The 24,212-nt window shown below is 52.0% G+C and overlaps 1 protein-coding gene and 1 long non-coding RNA gene across 3 annotated transcripts; both read left to right on the top strand.

The window, feature by feature from the left end:
- Window positions 1–1,865: 1,865 nt before the first annotated feature.
- On the top strand, window positions 1,866–8,160 carry LOC100304039 (uncharacterized). Its single transcript, XR_560079.4, has 4 exons — window positions 1,866–2,322; window positions 7,370–7,434; window positions 7,529–7,675; window positions 7,849–8,160. It is a non-coding gene; the product is annotated as an uncharacterized lncRNA (long non-coding RNA).
- A 1,190-nt stretch (window positions 8,161–9,350) lies between these two features.
- Window positions 9,351–12,225, top strand: LOC100285777 (LHT1). Of its 2 annotated transcripts, none has more exons than NM_001413989.1 (7): window positions 9,351–9,506; window positions 9,626–9,813; window positions 10,455–11,241; window positions 11,322–11,427; window positions 11,517–11,608; window positions 11,752–11,820; window positions 11,920–12,225. In NM_001413989.1, exons 2-7 carry the CDS (start codon window positions 9,626–9,628, stop codon window positions 12,016–12,018), a joined length of 1,341 nt encoding a protein of 446 aa, NP_001400918.1. In that variant the 5' UTR covers window positions 9,351–9,506; the 3' UTR covers window positions 12,019–12,225. The 2 variants fall into 2 exon arrangements, with proteins under 2 accessions (NP_001400918.1, NP_001152139.2); NM_001158667.2 differs by having other exon boundaries at window positions 9,351–9,490.
- Window positions 12,226–24,212: the final 11,987 nt, after the last annotated feature.

The raw sequence follows: 24,212 nt of genomic DNA on the forward strand, positions 1-24,212 counted from the left end.
ACCACAGGGAGAGAGAGGTGGAAGAGGGAGAGGAGAGGTTGTTGCGCGGGAGATCCAAATGAGAGAGAGAGAGGGGAGGGGGCGCATGGGGGGTTTAGGCGCCAGGGGCGCGCAGGCCGGGTCGGGCCGGGCCGGCTGGGCTGGGCTGGACTAGGTTGGGCCGGGCCACTTCGCGGATCGAAAACCCACGACGAGCGCGGACCACTAAACGGAATTAAATCGCGAATCGAAATCCGGAACGGAACAAGACGAACACTCAACATCAGACAAAGAAATGTGCTTCGGCATGATGCAACACCCATGACACTTAGGTTTTGGTTTATACATGACACGGACACCTGCCGCTATACTGGTTTGAAATTGGGAAGAAAGAGCAAACGGGGAAAGAGAAAAGAGAGTAACGCCCGAATTTGGTGAGAGAAGAGAAGAAAAAATTCTACCCCCAAATTCAGGGCGTTACAACTGGGCTACTCAGCCGGACACTGGACCGGTTTCAAAACCGGCTGAGTAGGGACAAAATTCGGCTCAACCGGTTTTGGGGGCTGAAACCAAACTTTGAGAATTTTAAAGAGAACAAAAGGGGAGACTTTGTGGGAAGTAAATTTTGTTTTTCTCAAGGGCATTCATGATCTGGGAAAATGTTCTCCAAGGAGTTTTCAAAAGATTTTGAACTTGGCTCGTTTCACAACTTACTTAACCGTCGCGGATCCCTCTTAATTGTACGGCGATTCCTATGACTCAAGAATTATAAACTTAGCACCGCCATTGTTTCATAGCACTTGGAGCACGCCATTTGATGTGGAATTTTAAATCCGCTGTGCTTTATACTTTTATGCTCGTAAGATCTGTGCTTCTCCTGTCTGTAGAAATACTGTGTACATACTAGGAGCAAACTTGTTAGAATCTTAGTTTGTTTTGTCATTAATCACCAAAACCCTCAATTAGGGTTGATTGCACTTACACATCCTCGAGCTCACTGCCCCACCATTGAGGCAGAAAACAAAATCGGATTGCGGTTTGGAATCATCTTTGTCTGTTTGGAAGTTAGCATCGGTATAACCAGTTACAACGAGCTCTTCCTCACCAGCAAACACAAAGAACACATCCTTAGTTCTTCTAAAGTATTTAAGGATGTTCTTCACGGTTGTCCATTGGGCTTCACCATAATTTGACTAATACCTGCTCCTAACACTTAGAGCATAGGAGACAATATGACATCTACATATAGGATCAAAAAATACAAGTACACTCTGCGAACACAAGGTTGACTTGTCCCTTTTGGTTCGAGTTGATGATAAGTGATTACCAATGGGCAGCACTCAAGGGTAGTGTAATACCCAACTTGTGGGTAATAAAAGAGGAGAGTGGATCTTCTTATATGTGCTAGTCCTTGCTCATTAGAACAAATGGATAATCATATTTGGAGTGAATAAATTAACTAAAGATACATAAACAATATATGCATCATGTTGGGGTTATTTGTTTGTGCACTCAATAATAATAATAGTAATAATAATAATAATAATAATAATAATAATAATAATAATAATAATAATAATAATAATAATAATAATAATAATAATAATAAAAGATAAATATACATTAAATGCTGAAGTGGAGCTTAACCTAATTTGAAACATGGATAAAAATTCAAAGGAGAAAAGAGAATAAAAAATGAAAAGAAAAAGACCCTAACCTGTGGCTGGGCCAAAAGCGCCAGGTCGGCTCACCTATCCACTATGTGCGGCCCAACTATCGATCGCGCAGCATGACGCTGTCGAGCGGGCCCTATCTGCCCGTCTCGGTCACGCACGCACGACCGTGCACCCATGTCCTCTGACGTGAGGGGCCCACGTGTCTGTCGCTGATCATGTAGTCACGCGCGCGCCAGCCACTCCATCTCTCTCTGGCGCATGGGACCCCCCCTCTCCTGCTTCTCTTCCTCGTAGGGCACCTCTGGCGGGTTGTTGCGCTGCCTGATATCTCCACCGCCCACGGCCTCGCCTTGTCCCAACTACAAAAGCGAACCCAATCCCTCTTGACTCCTCTCATCCGCCTCGTCTAACCACCACCACGAGGGAGAGTTAAAGTCGCCAGTACAGAAGAGTGAAGGGGAGAGGGTTGCTGGGTCCGATTCGGTGGGCTCATCGCCGTCGGGTCCACGAATTGGTGCCTAGGAGTCTCGCGTGCTTCGGGGACATAATCGATGGTCTCGCTGCGGTGGGTTGGTGGCTGGAGACCTCAGAATTCGTCGTCATAGTGCGAGCTCCTCCGCGTGTGCACCGTGCGCCGTGGCCAGGGGTGTCTGCGCTGCAATTGCCAGTAAGACACCTTCTCTGAAGTTCGTCATCTTCCCTATTACGTCTAGAGTGGATCCATTTTTATAATAGGGCATCTGTGCGTCGAGGTGCCACTCGCCGGCAAGGTCCTACCAGGGAGCGCTGGGCTCTGCCACGGCGTGCCGCCGGAATAGGTGAAGACGTATGTGTGCCCATAGATCATAAAACCAATGGTTGAGATTGGAATTTGGCATAACCCTTCACAAGGTGGATATGATTCGTTGGATCGCGATCAGGCGGATGCCATGCGATCCGCGCTATTTAAAACTGTGGTCGTTGGATCTAGATATGAGGGCCTACGTACAGTACCTATTCAGATGAGGACAGATCTAATCTGTGTCGTTCGCTTCTGTTCAGATGCTGAAAGATCTGAAATGTACATTGAAAGATAGTTGAGTACCATCAATGGGGCTGGAAAAAGCTCGGGTTCGACAAGCCACCTCGAGCTCGTTGTGGCTCCGCTCAAGACAGCTCGTGAACTCCTGGAGAGCCGAGCCAAGCCGGTTTTCTGAGCTCGGTAAAGGGGCGGGTCAAGCCAATCCAACTCGTATGAGCTCGCAAGCTGGCTCACAAGCTAGCCCTTGCACAACGCTACAGGCTACAACCCACAACGTCCCATAATCCCAAGGCCTAATCTTGCAATAGACCAACATGTTACATGTACATAGGTTACAAAGGTTACAAGTAAGGAACACAACATAACCACCCCACCCCTAATCCTATATGTTGCGTCTGTGTGGTGGCTGGTTACTCGAGAGACGACCGAGAGCTCGAGACTAGAACACTGGACGACGTCGCGTCGATGCCGCCTCCGCCCTCTAGGCCCTCCACCATCTAGTCGAAGTCGAGTAGTTGACCACTGCCAGTCCATCACCTCATCCTCGCCTGCTTGGAGCTTGCGAGGACTCAGCCTCATGTGGTCGATTGTTGGTGGCTCGGTGCCTCCGTGCCTCAGTGAGACGGCGCTCCTGCTCCTGCGTCCTCCTCCGCTAGTAGCCTTCAGGAGCTCTGTGCTCGCAGAAGGTGCGACAGGAATGGGCTGAGTGCAACATGTCTGAGAGCCTATTTGCGTTCACGTAACCGAAAGAGTGTCCACCTCCTCCGTGTTTATACACACGCAAAGGGAGGGGAACGGGCAGTAACGGTCGCCATAAACATGCGTAAAGGGAGGGGAACAGATAGTAACGGTCGCCATAAGAGCCAGAAATTGACAACCGCTAGAAACCGACGTGCCATAAGAGACATCCGTTACTAGCCATAAGACAGGACATAGACGGTCATTACTCCAGGCACAATGCACAATTGTTAGGAAGGAATAATCAGACCAAGGTCCGATCTACCACGAGCCACGGCTATAGCCCGACCCGGCCGACGGCACGCGCGCGTGTGGCAGTCCTTCATCCTTTTCTCAAGTTCTCAATAGATGCACCAATGCTCCACCTATTTAAGTTGATTGATTTCTTCCTTGAACTTCCAATATGGTACTAAATTATTAGTATACCATAGCATTAAAGTGATCCTTTAGCATTGACTATTATTGAATATTAATTTAGGTCAAGTCCACATTAATCCAACAGTACCCAATTAGGATGGTTGAGCATACATGGTTTAACATTTTCATGAAGTATTTGAATCCACAATATGAGTTCATTGGTAGGAAGACAATTAGAGCAGAATGCTTGAAGGTGTATGAGTCTGAAAAAGAAATACTTTCAAAGGCCCTTAAAGGAGTGGATTATATTTCATTGACCACTGATTTATGGACTTCTAATCAAACATTGTCACATATGTGTTTGGTTGCATACTACATAGATAGTGATTGGAAAATGCAATGTCGTGTGCTAAATTTCTGTCACACCCAGATTCAAAGGATAAAGTCGGGTGTGTCTCATATGTGCGCCAAGGAAGAACAATAGATATAATAACAGAGTGCATAGAGATAAATGTCATAAATATCATAAATGTACTTATTACATAGCGGAAGTCTTATAAAATAAATGATAAACATAAAATGAACTAATTATTATTTCCCTGGTGCCACAAGGCTGACTGGGAGACGTCACCTAGATCAAGTCGAACTCCTCGTTGCGCGGCTCCTCTTCGACCACCTGCTCTTCACCTGTGGGGGGAGGGGGTTATATATCGCAAGAGTGAGCTCACAAAAGATCATAGCTCAACAAGTTGTGGGGAATAATGTGCATGAACTCACCAAAGGTGGGAGTTCATGTGAAGTGTAAGGCTGATCAACAAAATAAAGGTTGAAGCTGAGCATTGCTTTTATAAGTTGGTCAAAATTTTATTAGCAGTTACTAAGTGTAAGTAAATATCAAACCATAGTAATAATAAATAAAAGTAATAGTAAAATAATACCAATGCAATGCAGATGACAAATTGAATTTAGTTCCATAAGTTAATCATGTGAGGGCCCGAGCTGCTCATGACCGTGAGCACGGTTGATATACCAGTTTTACACTCTCAGAGGTTGCATATCTTTACCCACAAGTCATAGACGGGCCTCGCCGCAGCACACCCCTGTGCCCCCAAACTCCATTCTAACGGGTTGTACACGACTATGGGACACGTGCGGATTCGATGGGGGGGCATACTCACCGGAGACGGGGTCGAAAGAGGCCGACCAAGACGCTTGGCGGTCCGGTGTTGTTGAAGGTACTCCGACGAGCAATTGCCGGAGTTGTGGTGCCCTTCTGCTCCCCTGATGACCACCCGCACTTCCGCGATGACCAGCCGAACACCCCAAAGCCACATGCTGTGACCAATCGGTGGCGCAGGCGTGATTCATCTGACGGCCATGCGTGACCTACTTCCACCGAGCGCTGCGCTACTAGGGTTCTGGCAGCGGGAGCGTTCGACGGGGAATGGATTCGCAGGCGCGTTGCGATCTAGAGAGGGAGAGGAACTACCGAGCTTATAGCCTCGATGAGGCAGAGCGTGCGCGGGTGCATCGCCGCTGTCTTTGCGGGTCCGTTGCAACGGCGACGAAGCAGCTGACTGGTGGGGTCACTTGCCAGCGGCAGACCAGCAGAAGCTCGTGTGGACTCAGCGAAAGGAACGGGTGCGGGAGTGGCCGACATTGGGGGGCCACCTGCCATCGCGAGTATTCCGCAGCCAGCGTGCGCGTAGGACGCTGACCCGTGGGACCCATACGTCAGTAGCACAGAGGGTTGGGCTACAGGGAGAGAAAGGTTAGATGGGCCGAGAATTGGGCCCAATCACCGGGATTCCTTTTTTCTTTTATTCTTTTTATTTTCTGTTTCCCTTTTTCCTCTCTTCCAAATTCAAACTCCAATTCCAATTTAATCCAAATCTTTGTGGCAATTTTGCCTTCACATTAAAATGTTTATTTTGAACATGGTATGGGATAATTTATTATTTTTTTATAATTTTATTTTGTTTTGTATAGTATTTCTCTCTTTCTATATTATTTCCAATTTCCCCTAATTTGCCCTTTTAGGGTTAAATCAAAATTCTCAACTCATTATTATCTCTTTATCCCTGTTACTATTTTATTAGATGCACAAACAACTAAACTCCAGCATGATGCACATTTTATTGAGAATTATCCACTTTATATAAGTCTCCTAATAATTCTCATGAATGAAGAGATACTACACATAAAGACTTATTTCTTTCTCTTATATTCCAAAGTTAGGTATTACAATTTCTTTGAGTTAGATCCTCCACACAAAGAACCTATGATAGGGCAAGCAGCCTATGAGTGTGTTACAACATGGAAAATAGAGGATAAGATTATTTCTATCACTTTAGATAATGCTTCAAACAGTGATGGTGTTGTGTGTGGTTTGAGGGCTAGATTTGCTGCTAGACGGGGAAATACATTCAGTTCAAAATATTTCCATGTTCGTTGTTGTGCACATATTATAAATTTGGTTGTCAATGATGGGACTACTATTTTGGCTTCTTTGATAGACAACCTAAGATCAACTGTGAAATACATTAAGAAATCCCCATCTCATATGCATAAATTTGTAGAGATTTGTAGATCTCTTGCATTGCAAATTGGAGAGGGTTTGAGTCTTGATGTGTCAACTAGATGGAGTTCAACATACAAGTTGTTGAGTACTAGTATAGCTTACAAAGAAGCAATTCAAACGTGTCGATGCTGATTTAAATTATAAATGGGAAACTACAAATTAGGAATGGGATTTATTTGTTGCGATTGAGCCAATTCTTGCCTCTTTAGCCAAAGTAACCAGTTCATTGTTAGCTTCTACATATCCTACTGCAAATCTTTTCTATCCTCACATGTGGATGTCAAGATTGCATTGAGAAAAATGGGTACTGTGATGATGGAGAAGATCAATAAGTACTGGGAAGAAAAAACATAATGTTATGGTTATTGCTACAATTCTAGATCCAAGGTGTAAGATGAGGTATATCGAGTGGTGCTTTGGTTAGATCTCTAATGGTGACCAAGTTAGATTTGAGATAGATGAAGTTCGAGGTGAGTTGGAAAAATTATTTGAGGACTGTTAGTTGCAACATAGAGTGAGAAAAGCTCCTCAAAGCAAATCTAGTGGTTGTTCTTCATATTTAACCATTGATACTACTTGTAGCTTGTCTTCTGCTTCATGCAAATTTCAGTCATTTATATCATCCACTGAAGCTAACCCATCAAAGGGTGAGTTGCTTATCTATTTAGATGAGACAAATGTCAGTCTAGCAGATAAGGAGTTTGATTTGTTGAGCTAGTGGAAGGTTAATTCACATAGGTTTCTGGTTGTCTCAAGGATGGCAATGAAATTCTTAATTGTACGAGCAACATTTGTGCCTTCAGAGTCTACTTTTTGCACGGGGGTAGAACTTTAGATAATTATCGGAGTTCTCTCATCCCTTCTTGGTGGAGGCTTTGGTATGCTCCTCGAGCTGGATTCGGGGTTCGCATGATTTAAGCATAACATATGTGGTTATTAGTTGCTCTTTTATTGTTTATTAGAGTTCATTTCTTATGTTTGTTTTCAGATTTTGATTCACATTTGTGTTTGTTTTAGGGCATACAAGATGACGATGGTATGAAGACTATCTCATTTCCAAAAAGCTTTGTGCAGAGCAACTAGTAATATACGTTGCAATTTATTAGTTGTATTTAATACTTTAATTATGGCTAGTAAGAATGTAAGCTGCTTATGTACATTTGTTTTCTTGTTCAGGTGCAATGCAAGTGTTTGGTGCTTTTGGTTGATAGAAGCTGCTGGATGCTTTTGGTATTTTTGAAAGATGCAAGTCGTGCTTCTGGTTGATACTTAGAAGTTGGTGGTTCAAAACTGAAAAACCTGTCAGGCTGTCACTTGCTTTTGGTATTGTTATGCTTATATATGATGTTATGCACTTATGCAGTTCAGCATGTTTGCTGCCTGCCTGCTTGCTGCTCAGCTGCAGCCTGGAGGCTGGTGCTTATCTGAGAGTACTAAGTTATCTGATGTGATCTGTAAAACTTACTCAGTTCTTGTCAAACTTAATCTGTTAACAGGTTTCTTGTCAAACTGCTGGGCGCCTGAACACTGCTGTGCACCGTACGTCAGGCTGTCCTCATGCATCTGTTAACAGATCTTTTGTCCTCTGCTGCTTAGACTGCTTTATGAAATTTGAAATGTGATGAGACTTATGCCTTATGGTGACTGGTGATAGCTTATTAGATTAGAGTATCATACTTTTGGTCATGGTCTTATGGAATATGGAATGTGATGGGATCATTGGACCGCATGGTATGGGTCATGGATGTGTAAATAAATTATAATTTCATTATTTCATCTCTCGTCTATTAAGTATTAACAGTTTATTACTGTGTTGTCTATCTTGTGACCTGAAAATAGCTTCAAATCTGTAACTTATGCTTGCTGGCAACCGAATCTGTCACCTGGGCGCAGTGGTGGCCCTGAGGATGCCGCAGAGGGACGGTTGCCCTGGGCCTCCGAATTCATAGGACCCAATTCTAATCATGTGATTCAATAACCTATTAATAAAGTAATGAATATCTAAACATGTTAGAAGAAAATTTTAAAGTGCATATATCCTTTTATTTACTTATTATTTGACATAAATATTTTTAGATGTATTAAAAATGTTTAATTAGTAACATTTATATATTAAAAATAATTTGAATGATCTCTATTTGAAACCTTCTCCCGAGCCCCTAAAATGTTAGGACCGCCACTGCCTGGGCGGCACAGTCTAGGTGGCACAGTGGCTCGTGAGCCTTGTTCGAGCTAAGCCGACCCGGTTATCCCAGCTCGTCGCACTGCCGAGCCAAGCCGGCTTGTTTCCAGCTCTAATCATACACATATACTAGCTAGCTATATCTTGATATAGCTATATTTTGATGTGCGGTCAAGATATAGCTAGCTAGTATAAGTGCATGATTCGACGGTGGAGAGAAGACTCTTGACTCTTGAGACACGTTTTTCCACAAGAAGACGCATACGCAATTCCTGAACCCTGAGTCCCTGACGACGACACATCATCGATCAGGTTTGAGCTGACTTATCTTCGGTGTGTGAAAGCGTAAAAAAGCAATATATATAACTTCTGAACAATGGACGGCGCCGCGGTGAACCACACAGGTGTCCTTTCCCTGCTTCCAAATTCTCGGCACGACATACACAAGCCCAGTACTGGTACTGCCATACGTACGTACTAGTAAAAAAATGTACACGTAGTTGACAAATCAAAACCACACGTGTACCACGTTAGGCTTTGTTCGTTTCATCCCTAATCCATGGGGATTGAGGGGGATTGGAGTGGATTGAGGAGGATTTTGACTTGTAGGGGATTCAATCCCTCTCAATCTCCATAGATTTGATAAAAACGAACAGGGCCTTAATGATACAGTACACAGTATTATTATTATTATTATTATTATTGATAATAACTCGGAGAGAGAGAATATGTACGTAGCGGTATACGCGCTGCCACCGAAACTAACTCGGCTACTTATGTGCTGTTAGCTAGGCCATCGATCGGGTGGATCGGAAACCAGCTGACGCTGAGTCGTCTTTCTCGGCAGCAGGACCCGCCGCCGCCTCCTCTCCATCTCTCTCTCTCTCTCTCTCGCCATATCGATTCCATTGGGGACGCAAGCACCGCCCCAGACCCAGAGCTTCTCTTCTCAAAAGGTGCGCGTACGACGTAGTACGTGCAGTGCGGCGCCTTCTTCTCGATCTCTCTCTCTTACCAAGGAAATCGATCTCTTACATGATCTATAGGGGGCTGGGGGCGTCAATAACATACATATAAAAACTCGCATGCAGATGCAGGAGCAGGACGTGGACGATGGCGGCGGCAGGACGACCCAGCAGCAGGAGAAGTCGATCGACGACTGGCTCCCTATCAACTCCTCCAGGAAGGCCAAGTGGTGGTACTCCGCCTTCCACAATGTCACCGCCATGGTCGGCGCCGGCGTGCTCGGCCTCCCCTACGCCATGTCCGAGCTTGGCTGGTACGTATACTTCATGTCACGAATCCTAAATCCGGCTTCCGATGATGATCGATTCGACCTCAATACAAGCTAAGAAGATTGATGAGATAAGAAAAATCCAGATTTTCTTTCCCCCACCCTGATTGGTGCCGGGAAAAAAAATCTCAAGTTAGCTTGTTGTCTCTTTCCGGTCCTTATGTTTATGTCTCATGACTTGCCTCTTTTTTTTTTGGTCTAGTAGTCTCATGTGTGTTAATTTGCGCTGTTGGGCCGATTTTGTCTAGACGATGTGACAGTTACAAAAGTAACATGATAGGTACATGAACAAAAACCTGAATACCGGTCACACCCGATAAGTTAAATACACGTCATGATGTATACCTATAATTTGAGAGTATATACATGAATATTTGGCATCTATATCATCATATATATGCACGTCATGATGACTATCATATTTAATAGGGTTTTTTAAGTTGGTGCTCTCAGTTTGTATCGTATATAGTAACATGTGGACTACAATTAATTAAAATACGATCCTTTTATCAACAGCTGAATAAAGTGATTCAATTGTACGAGCGATTAACTCGTTGTCAGATAAAGATTATTAGGGGGTCACGGGCAGATAAATGGTTCATTGTTGATTATTGGCGTGCACACAGGGGCCCTGGCATCGCGGTGATGATCCTGTCGTGGATAATCACCCTATACACGCTATGGCAGATGGTGGAGATGCACGAGATGGTGCCTGGGAAGCGGTTCGACCGGTACCACGAGCTCGGGCAGCACGTCTTCGGCGACAGGCTGGGCCTCTGGATCGTGGTGGCGCAGCAGCTGGCAGTAGAGGTGAGCCTGAACATCATCTACATGGTCACCGGCGGCCAGTCCCTCAAGAAGTTCCACGACGTCATCTGCGACGGCGGCAGGTGCGGCGGCGACTTGAAGCTCTCCTACTTCATCATGATCTTCGCCTCCGTCCACCTGGTCCTCTCCCAGCTCCCCAACTTCAACTCCATCTCCGCCGTGTCGCTCGCCGCCGCCGTCATGTCGCTCAGTTACTCCACCATTGCGTGGGGCGCGTCGCTGCACAGAGGGAGGAGAGAGGACGTGGACTACCACCTGCGCGCCACGACCACCCCAGGGAAGGTGTTCGGCTTCCTGGGAGGCCTAGGGGACGTGGCGTTCGCCTACTCGGGGCACAACGTGGTGCTGGAGATCCAGGCCACCATCCCGTCCACGCCGGACAAGCCGTCCAAGAAGGCCATGTGGAAGGGCGCCTTTGTCGCCTACGTCGTCGTCGCCATCTGCTACTTCCCCGTCACGTTCGTCGGGTACTGGGCCTTCGGCAGCGGCGTCGACGAGAACATCCTCATCACGCTCTCCAAGCCCAAGTGGCTCATTGCCCTCGCCAACATGATGGTCGTCGTCCATGTCATTGGCAGTTACCAGGTACGTACGGTACAAACATTTCACTTCTCCATATCCAAGTCACATACACTCCATATCCATGTCATTGGTTGTCGGTGCAGGTTTATGCCATGCCGGTGTTTGACATGATAGAGACGGTGCTGGTCAAGAAAATGAGGTTCGCTCCGAGCCTCACGCTCCGTCTTATTGCCCGGAGCGTCTATGTTGGTAATGCCTCTATCTGAACTGAACCCTAAAGCAGTAGATCGACAAGCATCTGACGTCCTAACAAACAAGTGCGTGCAACATGTGTGCAGCGTTCACAATGTTTCTAGGCATCACTTTCCCCTTCTTCGGTGGATTGCTCAGTTTCTTCGGCGGATTAGCCTTCGCACCGACAACTTATTTTGTAAGCTTTTCCAAAGATCCATGCATGATTGCATTAATTGACCCATTTTTTTTCCTGCAACAACAACAATGGCGCATTCTGAATTTCGCATCAAGTTCGGAAATGTATTCTAGAGCTGACCAAACCTTGCATGTTTCTTCCAGCTTCCCTGCATCATGTGGCTCAAGGTTTACAAGCCCAAACGGTTCGGCCTTTCATGGTTCATCAACTGGGTAATAACTGAGAAACATAAACAGCCTTCCTAGTATAATAATGACTCTGCTAAGGTTGTGTCCTCTGATTTATCTGTGTCTCCCATGCATGTTCTTCAGATCTGCATCGTTATTGGAGTGCTGCTGTTGATTCTGGGTCCGATAGGAGGGCTCCGGCAGATCATTTTGTCAGCCACCACATACAAATTCTACCAGTAAAATCGATCAACTGGAGTCGTATGGCGTGGCTGTTTTGTTAGCATTACATTTCTTAGGGTGGATTGGCTTTTAATGTACACGAGCGAGTGAGATTGATGCTAGTAGCTCCTAGGAGTATATATATTTCTATCATCCACAGAGCTTAATGTATCTTGTAGTTGGGACATTAAAAGAGCAAGTAGGCTTTACTCGGTGATCTTTCGTTTCACAACGTTGTTTAGCACTCTTTATTGTTTTGTGTGGCTCGCGCGGGACCAACACTATTAGGGTCGTTCGTTACTTCAGGAACGGAGGCATGAATTGATTACTAACCGGTTTGTTTCTATAATTTATATAAATTTTAATCAGTTGGAATGATTTCTGGTCCATTTCTAAACAAACGAACAAGGCCTTAATATCGAATAATATCAGATACTGCAGCTAAAAACCTGATTACCAGTTGAACCAACTAGCTATTAGCAGGGACGGGCACTATGTGTCACCGCCAAAAATATTGTATTATTTAATCTATTTTTTTTCCTATTTGGGTGTGACGGATTAATGGAACATTGCTGTGAACTGTCATTGCAGGAGCTGGTCCAGTAAACTTTGGTAGCTGCTGTCGAGTGCTATAATAAAGTGACCCAAACTATATGATATGGACAAATATGAGGTGACTAAAACTAAGATTTAGGTCAGTCACCTTTCAGTTTTACTCAGTTTTTTTTAAAAAAATCAGCGGGTAGGGAAAGACCATTCTTTTGGTATTATATTAAAAAAAGATGAAACATGATTCAGGCCAAAAAAGCTCCTGAACTCTGACCTACCATCACTAACGGACCGATCAACAATCCACTCTGCAACGGCCTAGCCGGATGGTAGCACGCAGGATCTCGATTCCCGAAAGCGGACGAGACATAATGAGGAGAGTTTGTTTTTTTTAACTAAGTCCGAAATTCGCTCCCTAGAAGGATCGAACCCGGACATGGAAGTGATACTCAAAAGCATTAACCTTTACTCTAAATCCGCTCCTGTCTGCATCGTACAACCATCGCCTCGTCGTCTCTTGAGCATAGGAGCACGAGACGCACCGGGCGCCTTGCAAGACGGCGATGGATGCCTCTCTCTTCCTTAATTACTGTTCACGTAGGATTTCTGCTAATAGTGGCTTCTTATGTGGCTGTTTAGAAACATCTTCATTAATAACGTTGTACGTGCCCTAACAAAGTTTAAAAACATATATATATGGATATTATTGTTTCTGAAAAGCACAAAAAGGTCTATTCATTACAAACTATCATAGTCATTACTACGTGTCGGGAACCATAATTAGGGTACGCCCAAGACTTCTAATCTCAGCTGATAACCCCATCAGCACAAAGCTGCAAAGGTCTGATGGGCGCGATTCCGGTCAAGGCTCCGTCCACTCAAGGGACACGATCTCGCCTCGCCCGAGCCCAGCCTCGGGCAGGAACAGTAGACCAAGGCAGATTCACGCCTCGCCCGAGGGTCTCCTCAAGCAACGGCCGCACCTTCGACTCGCCTGAGGCCCAGCTCGGGCAGGCTTCGCAGAGAAGCAACCTTTGCCAGATCGCCACGCCAACCGACCGTATCGCAGGAGCATTCAATGCAAGGATCGCCTGACACCTTATCCTGACGCACGCTCCTCAGTCGACAAGGCCGAAGTGACCGCAGTCACTTCGCCGCTCCACTGACCGACCTGACAGGAAAACAGCGCCGCCTACCCTGCTCCGACTGCTGTGCCACCCGCCAGGGTGAGGCTGACAACAGCCAAGTCCAGCCTCGGGCGCCATAGGAAGCTCCGCCTCGCCCGACCCCAGGGCTCGGACTCAACCTCGACTCCGGAAGACGGTCTCCGCCTCGCCCGACCCCAGGGCTCGGACTCAACCTCGACTCCGGAAGACGGTCTCCGCCTCGCCCGACCCCAGGGCTCGGACTCCACCTCGACCTCGGAAGACGGTCTTCGCCTCTCCCGACCCCAGGGCTCGGACTCAACCTCGACCTCGGAAGACGGTCTCCGCCTCGCCCGACCCCAGGGCTCGGACTCAACCTTGACTCCGGAACACGGTCTCCGCCTCGCCCGACCCCAGGGCTCGGACTCAGCCTCGACCTCGGAGGAGTCACCACCTCGCCCGACCTCGAGCTCGGACCGACCTCGTGACAGGGGGCCCATCATTACCCTACCCCTAGCTAGCTCAGGCTACGGGGAACAAGACCGGTGTTCCATCTGGCTCGCCCCGGTAAAACAGGTAATGATGGCACCCCGCGTGCTCCATGACGACGGCGGTTCTCAGCCCCTTGCGGAAGCAAGGAGACGTCAGCAAGGATCTGACAGCCCCGACAGCTGTACTTCCACAGGGCTCAAGCGCTCCTCCGACGGCCACGACATCACATGAACAGGGCAGCAACACCTTTCCGATAGCCACGACGACATGTACATAGGGCTCTGGCTCCCCTTTGCTAGACACGTTAGCACATTGCTACACCCCCTGTTGTACACCTGGGCCCCCTCCTTACATCTATAAAAGGAAGGTCCAGGGCTCTCGTACGAGAAGGTGGCCGCGCGGGAGAACGGGCCGACGCACAAGGCTCTCGCTCTCTCTCTCTGTCCCTCGCGAATGCTTGTAACCCCCTACTACAAGCGCATCCGCCCTGGGCGCAGGACAACATGAGGCCGCGATTCCCCTTACTGTTTCCCCCCTTGTGTTCCGTCTCGCGCCGACCCATCTGGGCTGGGACACGTAGCGACAATTTACTCGTCGGTCCAGGGACCTCCCGGGGTCGAAACGCCGACAGTTGGCGCGCCAGGTAGGGGCCTGCTGCGTGTTGACGAACAGCTTCCCGTCAAGCTCCAGATGGGTAGTCTCCAGCAACCTCTCTAGCCCGGGACGCTGCTCCGTTTCGGGAGTCTTGAGTTCATGTCCCTCGACGACAGCTACGACATGATACTCCTTCCTCCGCCGCGCGACAACGACAATGGCGGTCGTCAGCCCGCCCGCCGGCGGCGGAATCAACGACGTCTTCCCCACGTGGCGGAAGAGAAACATCCAGGTCTGTCCCGTCACCTTCCCCGCCGACGGAGGAGGAGGCGGGGCAGCCATGGCCAAGCAGGAGGCGGCACCTCGTCGGCTGTCGAGCGAGTCGATGGCGTCGGCGCCCCAGCGGGGGACACGTCGGGCGTTGACCTCGCGTCTGAGATGAAGACGAGCGTTGTTTCCCCACAACACGCTAACCCCAAGCAGACGGACGACGCCAGCACGCTCGCGAAGGGCTTGCTGGGCGTTAGCCTCGTGCCTGAGATAACAGTGCAGTCCGTCCTTGACGCGACTTCGTCACCATCCGTCGATCAGGAGGTACCGTCCGTTTCCCATCCTATGCCTTTTAGATTCAGCTTCGATCCACCAAGCGACCCCGCTTCGGTGGATGCTTTCATAAAGGCATATCCAAACCTTCTGGGGTACCATATGTGGTCAACCTGGGACCGGATGACAGCCGTCTCGACCTACGGGCCCCCGGGTTCCGAGGAAGATGACGAGCCCGACTATGGTTGGGATTTCTCCAGGCTCGGTAACCCCAGTGGCATGCCGGACTTCATGACCGCATGTGACTACTGCCTCTCCGATTGCTCCGATGATGGCCACAGCCTTGACGACGAGGACTGTGGCCCAAGTTGTGAATGTTTCCACGTCGATCTAGGGGGTCTCGACGAAGGCAACCACCTTGGTATGCCGGAGGACGGCGATCCCCCTAGGCCTGCGCCTCGCGTTGACATCCTTCGGGAGCTAGCTGTGGTCCCAATCCCTGCGGGGGGTCAGGACGCACAGCTCGAGCAAATCCGCGAGATGCAGGCCAGGCTCGACGAGGAAGCAGGACAACTTGTGCAGCTTCGGCAAAATATCGGGCAGGAGTGGGCAGGCCGAGCACCGGTTGGAGAAGCGCGTCATCTGGCCCAGGACGTCCAGCACCGCATCGCCGACGATGCCAGGGCAAGGCTGCCCCCGGCTTCCAGTGGGGTCGGCCAGAACCTGGCTGCAGCAGCAATACTACTCCGAGCGATGCCAGAACCATCCACCACCGAGGGGCGGCGTATCCAGGGAGAGTTCAAGAATCTCCTGGAAGATGACGCGGTCCGACGGGCCGAAAGCTCTGCCTCCCGAAGGCAAGGGTACCCCCCGGAGCATCGCGCCGCGACTTCCCGTTTCATGCGGGAAGCCTCGGTCCACACCGGGCGCACGCGGAACATAGCGCCTGCGGCCCCGGGTCGCCTCGGCAACGAGCACCACCGCCGCGACCGTCGAGCCCACCTCTACGAGAAGGTGCGCCGAGGCTACCACCCCAGGCGTGGGAAACGCTACGACAGTGGGGAGGATCAGAGCCCCTCGCCCGAACCACCCGGTCCGCAAGCTTTCAGCCGGGCCATACGATGGGCGCCGTTCCTGACCCGGTTCCGAACCCCGACTACCATCACCAAGTACTCGGGGGAGACAAGGTTGGAACTGTGGCTCGCGGACTACCGGCTGGCCTGCCAGCTGGGTGGAACGAACGATGACAACCTCATCATCCGCAACATTCCCCTGTTCCTCTCCGACGCCGCCCGAGCCTGGCTGGAGCATCTGCCTCCTGCGCAGATCTCCAACTGGGATGACCTGGTCATAGCCTTCGCTGGCAACTTCTAGGGCACATACGTGCGCCCTGGGAACTCTTAGGATCTCCGAAGCTGCAGCCAGCTACCGGGAGAATCCCTGCAGGACTACATCCGGCGATTTTCGAAGCAGCGCACCGAGCTGCCCAACATCACCGACTCGGATGTCATCGGCGTGTTCTTCGCCGGTACCACTTGCCACGACCTGGTGAGCAAGCTGGGTCGCAAGACTCCCACCAGGGCGAGCGAGCTGATGGACATCGCCACCAAGTTTGCCTCTAGTCAGGAGGCGGTCGAGGCCATCTTCCAGAAGGACAAGCAGGCCCAGGGGCGCTAGCCGGAAGACGTCCCCGCGACGTCCACTCAGCGCGGCACGAAGAATAAGGGCAAGAAGAAGTCGCAAGCGAAAAGCGACGCCGCCGACGCAGATCTTATCGCCGCTGCCGAGCACAGGAACCCTCGGAAGCCTCCCGGAGGCGCCAACCTATTCGACAAGATGCTCAAGGAGTCGTGCCCCTATCATCAGGGTCCCGTCAAGCACACCCTTGAGGAGTGCGTTATGCTTCGGCGCTACTTCCACAAGGCCGGGCCCCCGGCGGAAGGTGGCAGAGCCCACAACAACGACAAGAAGGAGGAACACAAGGCAGAGGAGTTCCCCGAGGTCCACGACTGCTTCATGATCTACGGTGGGCAAGTGGCGAACGCCTCGGCTCGGCACCGCAAGCAAGAGCGTCGGGAGGTCTGCTCGGTGAAGGTGGCAGCGCCAGTCTACCTAGACTGGTCCGACAAGCCCATCACCTTCGACCAGGGCGACCACCCCGACCGCGTGCCGAGCCCAAGGAAGTACCCGCTCGTTGTCGACCCCGTCATCAGCAACGTCAGGCTTACCAAGGTCCTCATGGACGGAGGCAGCAGCCTCAACATCATCTACGCCGAGACCCTCAGGCTCCTGCAGATCGATCTGTCCTCGATCCGGGTCGGCGCGACACCCTTTCACGGGATCATCCCCGGGAAACGCGTCCAACCCCTTGGGCAACTCGATCTGCCCGTCTGCTTCGGGACTCCCTCCAACTTCCGAAAGGAAACCCTTACGTTCGAGGTGGTCGGGTTCCGAGGAACCTACCACGCAGTGCTGGGGAGACCATGTTACGCCAAGTTCATGGCCGTCCCCAACTACACCTACCTCAAGCTCAAGATGCCGGGCCCCAACGGGGTCATCACCGTCGGCTCCACGTACCGACACGCGTACGAATGCGACGTGGAGTGCGTGGAGTACGCCGAGGCCCTCACTGAATCCGAGGCCCTCATCGCTGACCTGGAGAGCCTTTCCAAGGAGGCGCCAGATGCGAAGCACCACGCCGGCAACTTCGAGCCAGGAGAGGCGGTTAAGTCCGTCCCTCTTGACCCCAGCAACGACGCCTCCAAGCAAGTCCGGATCAGCTCCGAGCCCGACCCCAAATAGGAAGCAGTGCTCGTCGACTTTCTCCGCGCGAACGCCGAGGTTTTTGCGTGGAGTCCCTCGGACATGCCTGGCATACCGAGGGATGTCGCCGAGCACTCGCTGGATATCCGAGCTGGAGCCCGACTCGTGAAGCAGCCTCTGCGCCGATTCGACGAAGAAAAGCGCAGAGCCATAGGCGAGGAGATCCACAAGCTGATGGCTGCAGGGTTCATCAAAGAGGTATTCCATCCCGAATGGCTAGCCAACCCGGTGCTTGTGAGAAAGAAAGGCGGGAAAGGGTGGATGTGTGTAGACTACACTGGTCTAAACAAAGCATGTCCGAAAGTTCCCTACCCTCTGCCTCACATCAATCAAATCGTGGATTCTACTGCTGGGTGCGAAACCCTGTCGTTCCTCGATGCCTACTCAGGGTATCACCAAATCAGGATGAAAGAGTCCGACCAGCTCACGACTTCTTTCATCACACCTTTTGGCATGTACTGCTACATTACTATGCCATTCGGTTTGAGGAATGCGGGTCCGACATACCAAAGGTGCATAAAACACGTGTTCGGAGAGCACATTGGTCGAACGGTCGAGGCTTACGTCGATGACATCGTAGTCAAGCCGAGGAAAGCCTCCGACCTCCTCTCCGACCTTGAAACGACATTCAAGTGTCTCAAGGCAAAAGGCGTAAAACTCAATCCCGAGAAGTGTGTCTTCGGAGTCCCCCGAGGCATGCTCCTGGGGTTCATCGTCTCCGAGCGGGGCATCAAGGCCAACCCAGAGAAAATCGCGGCCATCACCAACATGGGGCCCATCAAGGACTTGAAAGGAGTACAGAGGGTCATGGGATGCCTTGCGGCTCTGAGCCGTTTCATCTCGCGCCTCGGCGAAAGAGGCCTACCTCTGTACCGCCTCTTAAGGAAGACCGAGCGCTTCACTTGGACCCCCGAGGCCGAGGAAGCCCTCGGGAACCTAAAGGCACTCCTCACGAGCGCGCCCATCTTGGTGCCCCCCGCTGCCGAAGAAGCCCTCTTGATCTACGTCGCCGCTACCACTCAGGTGGTTAGCGCCGCGATCGTGGTCGAGAGACGAGAAGAGGGGCACGCATTGCCCGTCCAGAGGCCGGTCTACTTCATCAGTGAAGTACTGTCCGAGACCAAAATCCGCTACCCGCAAATCCAGAAGCTACTGTACGCGGTAATTCTGGCGCGGCGAAAGTTGCGACACTACTTCGAGTCTTATCCGGTGACTGTGGTGTCATCCTTCCCCCTGGGGGAGATCATCCAGTGCCGAGAGGCCTCGGGTAGGATTGCAAAGTGGGCGGTGGAGATCATGGGCGAGACAATCTCGTTCGTCCCTCGGAAGGCCATCAAGTCCAGAGTCTTGGCGGACTTTATGGCTGAATGGGTCGACACCCAGCTTCCAGCAGCTCCGGTCCAACCAGAACTCTGGACCATGTTTTTCGACGGGTCGCTGATGAAGACAGGAGCGGGCGCGGGCCTGCTCTTCATCTCACCCCTCGGGAAGCACCTCCGCTATATGCTGCGCCTCCATTTCCCGGCGTCCAACAACGTGGCCGAGTACGAGGCTCTGGTTAACGGGTTGCGCATCGCCATCAAGCTAGGGGTCCGGCGCCTCGATGCTCGTGGCGACTCACAGCTTGTCATCGACCAAGTCATGAAGAACTCACACTGCCGCGACCCAAAGATGGAAGCCTACTGCGATGAGGTTCGGCACCTGGAGGACAAGTTCTACGGGCACGAGGTCAACCACATCGCCCGACGATACAACGAGTCTGCGGACGAGCTGGCTAAGATAGCCTCGAGGCGGACAATGGTTCCTCCGGACGTCTTCTCCCGAGACCTACATCAACCCTCCGTCAAGACCGACGACACGCCCGAGCCTGAGGAGGCCTCGGCTTAGCCCGAGGCACCCTCGGGCCCCGAGGGTGAGGCACTGCGCGTCGAGGAAGAGCGGAATGGGGTCACGCCTAATCGAAACTGGCAAACCCTGTACCTGCAATATCTCCATCGTGGAGAGCTACCCCTTGATAGAGCCGAAGCTCGGCGACTGGCACGGCGCGCCAAGTCGTTCGTCTTGCTGGGTGACGGGAAGGAGCTCTATCACCGCAGCCCCTCAGGCATCCTCTAGCGATGCATATCCATCGCTGAAGGTCAGGAGTTATTACAAGAAATACACTCGGGGGCTTGCGGTCACCACGCAGCGCCTCGGGCCCTCGTTGGAAACGCCTTCCGACAGGGTTTCTACTGGCCAACCGCGGTGGCCGATGCCACTAGGATTGTACACACCTTCCAAGGGTGTCAATTCTACGCAAGGCAGACGCACCTGCCCGCTCAGGCCCTGCAAACAATACCCATCACCTGGCCGTTTGCTGTGTGGGGTCTGGACCTCGTCGGTCCCTTGCAGAAGGCACCCGGGGGCTACACGCACCTACTGGTCGCTATCGACAAATTCTCCAAGTGGATTGAGGTCCGACCCCTAAACAACATCAGGTCCGAACAGGCGGTGGCGTTCTTCACCAACATCATCCATCGCTTTGGGGTCCCGAACTCCATCATCACCAACAACGGCACCCAGTTCACTGGCAGAAAGTTCCTGGACTTCTGCGAGGACCACCACATCCGGGTGGACTGGGCCGCCGTAGCTCACCCCATGACGAATGGGCAGGTAGAGCGTGCCAACGGCATGGTTCTGCAAGGACTCAAGCCACGGATCTACAACGACCTCAACAAATTCGGCAGGCGATGGATGAAGGAACTCCCCTTGGTGGTCAGGAGTCTGAGAACGACGCCAAGCCGAGCCACGGGCTTCACGCCGTTCTTTCTAGTCTATGGGGCCGAGGCTATCTTGCCCACAGACTTAGAATACGGATCCCCGAGGACAAGGGCGTACGACGACCGAAGCAACCGGACAAATCGAGAAGACTCACTGGACCAGCTGGAAGAGGCTCGGGACATGGCCTTACTACACTCGGCAAGGTATCAGCAGTCCCTACGACACTACCACGCCCGAGGGGTTCGGTCCCGAGACCTCCAGGTGGGCGACTTGGTGCTTCGGCTACGACATGACACCCGAGGGCGCCACAAGCTCACACCTCCCTGGGAAGGGCCGTTCATCATCGCCAAGACTTTGAAGCCCAGAACATACAAGCTGGCCAACAGTCAAGGCGAGGTCTACAGCAACGCTTGGAACATCCAACAGCTACGTCGCTTCTACCCTTAAGATGTTTTCAAGTCATTCATACACCTCATTTACATACGCAAATAAAGTCTAACCATCAAGGAAGGGTCAGCCTTGCCTCGGCAAAGCCCGTCCCTCCCTCGGGGGCTAGAAGGGGGGAACCCCCTCCGAGTCAAAATTTTCCTCGGAAAAAGTCTTTCTGCCAGAACATCTTTTGTGCTTTTCGACTACTTCGATAGTGGGATCCTGAAAACGACGGAGTACACGTAAGCGGCAAGGTCGACCGAGCCAAGGGACTCCTACGCCTCCGGGATACGGATACCTCACTCATCACCTTCTGCGATAAGTAACTCACGCTCGGATAAGCGGTTCCGCTGACCGAACAAGTCTTAACGCTCGAAAACTTTTCTGCCGAAACGATTTTTCGTACCTTCTCGACTATATCGATAACAGGATCCTACGGACGAGTAAGAATGCACGTAAGCGGCAAGGCCGACCGAACCGAGGAACTCCTACGCCTCTGGGATACGGATACCTCACTCATCACCTTCCGCAATAAGTAACTCTCGGTCGGATAAACAATTCTGTTACCGACGAACAAGTCCTGATATTCGAAACAAGGGGAAAAGAAACACAGCTTTACAACACGACGACAGTATGTTTGGGCCTCGGCGGCCGCAAAAAACATACGCACACTACATGCAAACTGTTCCCGCAGGATCAGACATCAGTAGGGGGAGCAGCAGCACCCTCGGCATCGACTCCACCTTTGGCGAAATCCGGCCCAGCCTCGGACGACAACACGGTCGAAGGATCTCCACCTCGAAGGAAAATGTCAGCACAGCACCTGGGTCATCGCCACCAGGGCCTCCTCTAGGACCCCGGCCCAAGTAGACGGCCGAACCGGCCGCTCCGTAGCCTTAGCTAGCCGTCTCCCGGGGACACCGGCTAGGCTCATGGCTTCGGCAGCCCGACTCCGGCGTTGGTCCCACCAGTGGACGACCCGGCCAGGCTCCGGCCGCCACTGCTACGCCTCCTCGGCCTGGGAAGTCACTTGTTCCTGGGCCGACGAAGTCTTCCTTTCGAGCCAACTCCGCCTCTGTCCATGCTGACACCGCTGCCTCCGGCTCCGGCTCATCGCAGAGCGGCCGAGGGTTTCTTTAACTAAGCAAGAGAAGCCTCGGGTGGCAAGGCCGACCGAGCCAAGGGACTCCTACACCTCCGGGATACGGATACCTCACTGGTCACCTTCCGCACAGGGCAACTCACACTTGGTTAAGCGGTTTAGCTAGCCGACAGGCGAGTCCTAGTGCTCGAAATGAGGAAAAAACACGGCTTTACGCCCAAATACACACATGTTCAGGCCCCGACAGCCACAATGAACAGACACTGGCACTCAAGGTGCTATTACAAACGGAACTCTGGTTCCACTCCCGCGGGTATGAACAACCTCCACATCGGAGAGCCTGCGGGACGACAAACTCCGGGCGACTCGCCAACGACCTCTACAGCAGCAGCGATGGTCCCAGGACAGACGCTACCGCTGGAAGGCTCTCGTTCGCGTCCCCACTCAAGGGACGAGAACCAGATATTAAAGCCAAAGAGCCGGAGGTCGGTCCGCGGGTGGCGCTGACGGTCTCGTCGGCGGAGAAGCTTTCTCCAGCTGCCACCACCTCAGCACCGACGGTGACGTCCACCTGCCCACTAACCCCGCACCAGCGGGCGCCGGCCGCCCCAAAGCGCACCGGCAGGTCCTCACTCCCGTCCTTGCCACGAAAACGAGAATGGGACCATCCCGGAACACGAGTACCGCCCTCGCGGTGTATGACGTGTTGGGAGACCCCCCGATGCGGCTGGCCACCGTCGCCCGGACAAAGGACGGAATGTTGCACCCTAGCTGGATAGCAACAGTTCGCCTTCCCCAGCATGGCTGGAGGGCGCCTCCTCCGTAGAGCTGGAGGATGGTTTCCACCCCCAGAAGCTGGAGGAAGAAGCGGGACGCCGGCCCACGCGAAGGCAGGCCCCGGCTCAGCCCGGCCTCCGCCCCAGCAAGGATGATGAAGATCCTTGAAGCTGAGGGCGGGGTAGAGGCCGCAGTCCGGCTTGCTTCTCCCCACCATCAAACTGGTGGTCACCGTCTTGGGTGACCATCGGCGAGGGGATGCAGCCGGGCGGCCTGATGAAAATCCTTGAAGCCGAGCGATGGCTGAAAGGTACCAACTTCCGCGAAGTTGCGTTCCTCCAACGACAGCAAGACGAAAGCAACGCGGGCGCTCCCCATCCGGGGGCTCGGAAGGTGGAAGGACGCGATGCATGAGGGGAGTGCGAAGGCATGGCTGCCATCCAAGGGGGTCGCCCCCTTTTTAAAGGCGACTTTCCCCACTTGCGTCCTCAGCCGTCGCGGACTGAGTCTTCACCAATACGCTCCAAGGTCCTCCCCCTACGGCATGGGGGCTGGGTCCCACGCGTCATGCAAGCGGGCCCAGGACAGAAGGAGCCAAACCACCACGCGCAGAGCACGTAACTGCCCAGCGGTTACAAGCACTCCTCCACTTTCGCCTAGACCAGCGGGTGAAAGGGCGGACCGCCATGCAGGCGGCATGCAACCGCACCAAGGGGGCGCACCCTTTCGACTTCGACGCATCCAGCATGGAGGCCCAGGCCCACACGTCATGTAACTGGCGCGCCGGTTACTACGTGCGAGAAACTGCACCGCCACTTGCGCCAGTACCGCGCCTTCTCGACTACGGAACCGGTGCCACGACTCGAGGCAACCCTGCACATGGCCCAACAGTGCCAACCGAGCACATCGGTCATGGGTCAGTCAGCCGCGGGAGAAGGCGCAACGGTCGATATGGCCAAAAGTGGGCCGGCAGTAATGGCGGCGGCAGGCGGGCGGAAGCA

Source organism: Zea mays, chromosome 10 (assembly GCF_902167145.1).
Source record: "Zea mays cultivar B73 chromosome 10, Zm-B73-REFERENCE-NAM-5.0, whole genome shotgun sequence".
Classification (NCBI taxonomy): Eukaryota; Viridiplantae; Streptophyta; class Magnoliopsida; order Poales; family Poaceae; genus Zea; species Zea mays.

Bases quoted from the DNA above. Each gene is read 5' to 3' on its own strand.
- LOC100285777 (NM_001413989.1), top strand. From the start codon at position 9,626: ATGCAGGAGCAGGACGTGGACGATGGCGGCGGCAGGACGACCCAGCAG. The intron at 9,814-10,454 runs GTACGTATACTT...GCGTGCACACAG, and splicing joins GCCATGTCCGAGCTTGGCTG to GGGCCCTGGCATCGCGGTGA. The intron at 11,428-11,516 runs GTAATGCCTCTA...ACATGTGTGCAG, and splicing joins TGCCCGGAGCGTCTATGTTG to CGTTCACAATGTTTCTAGGC.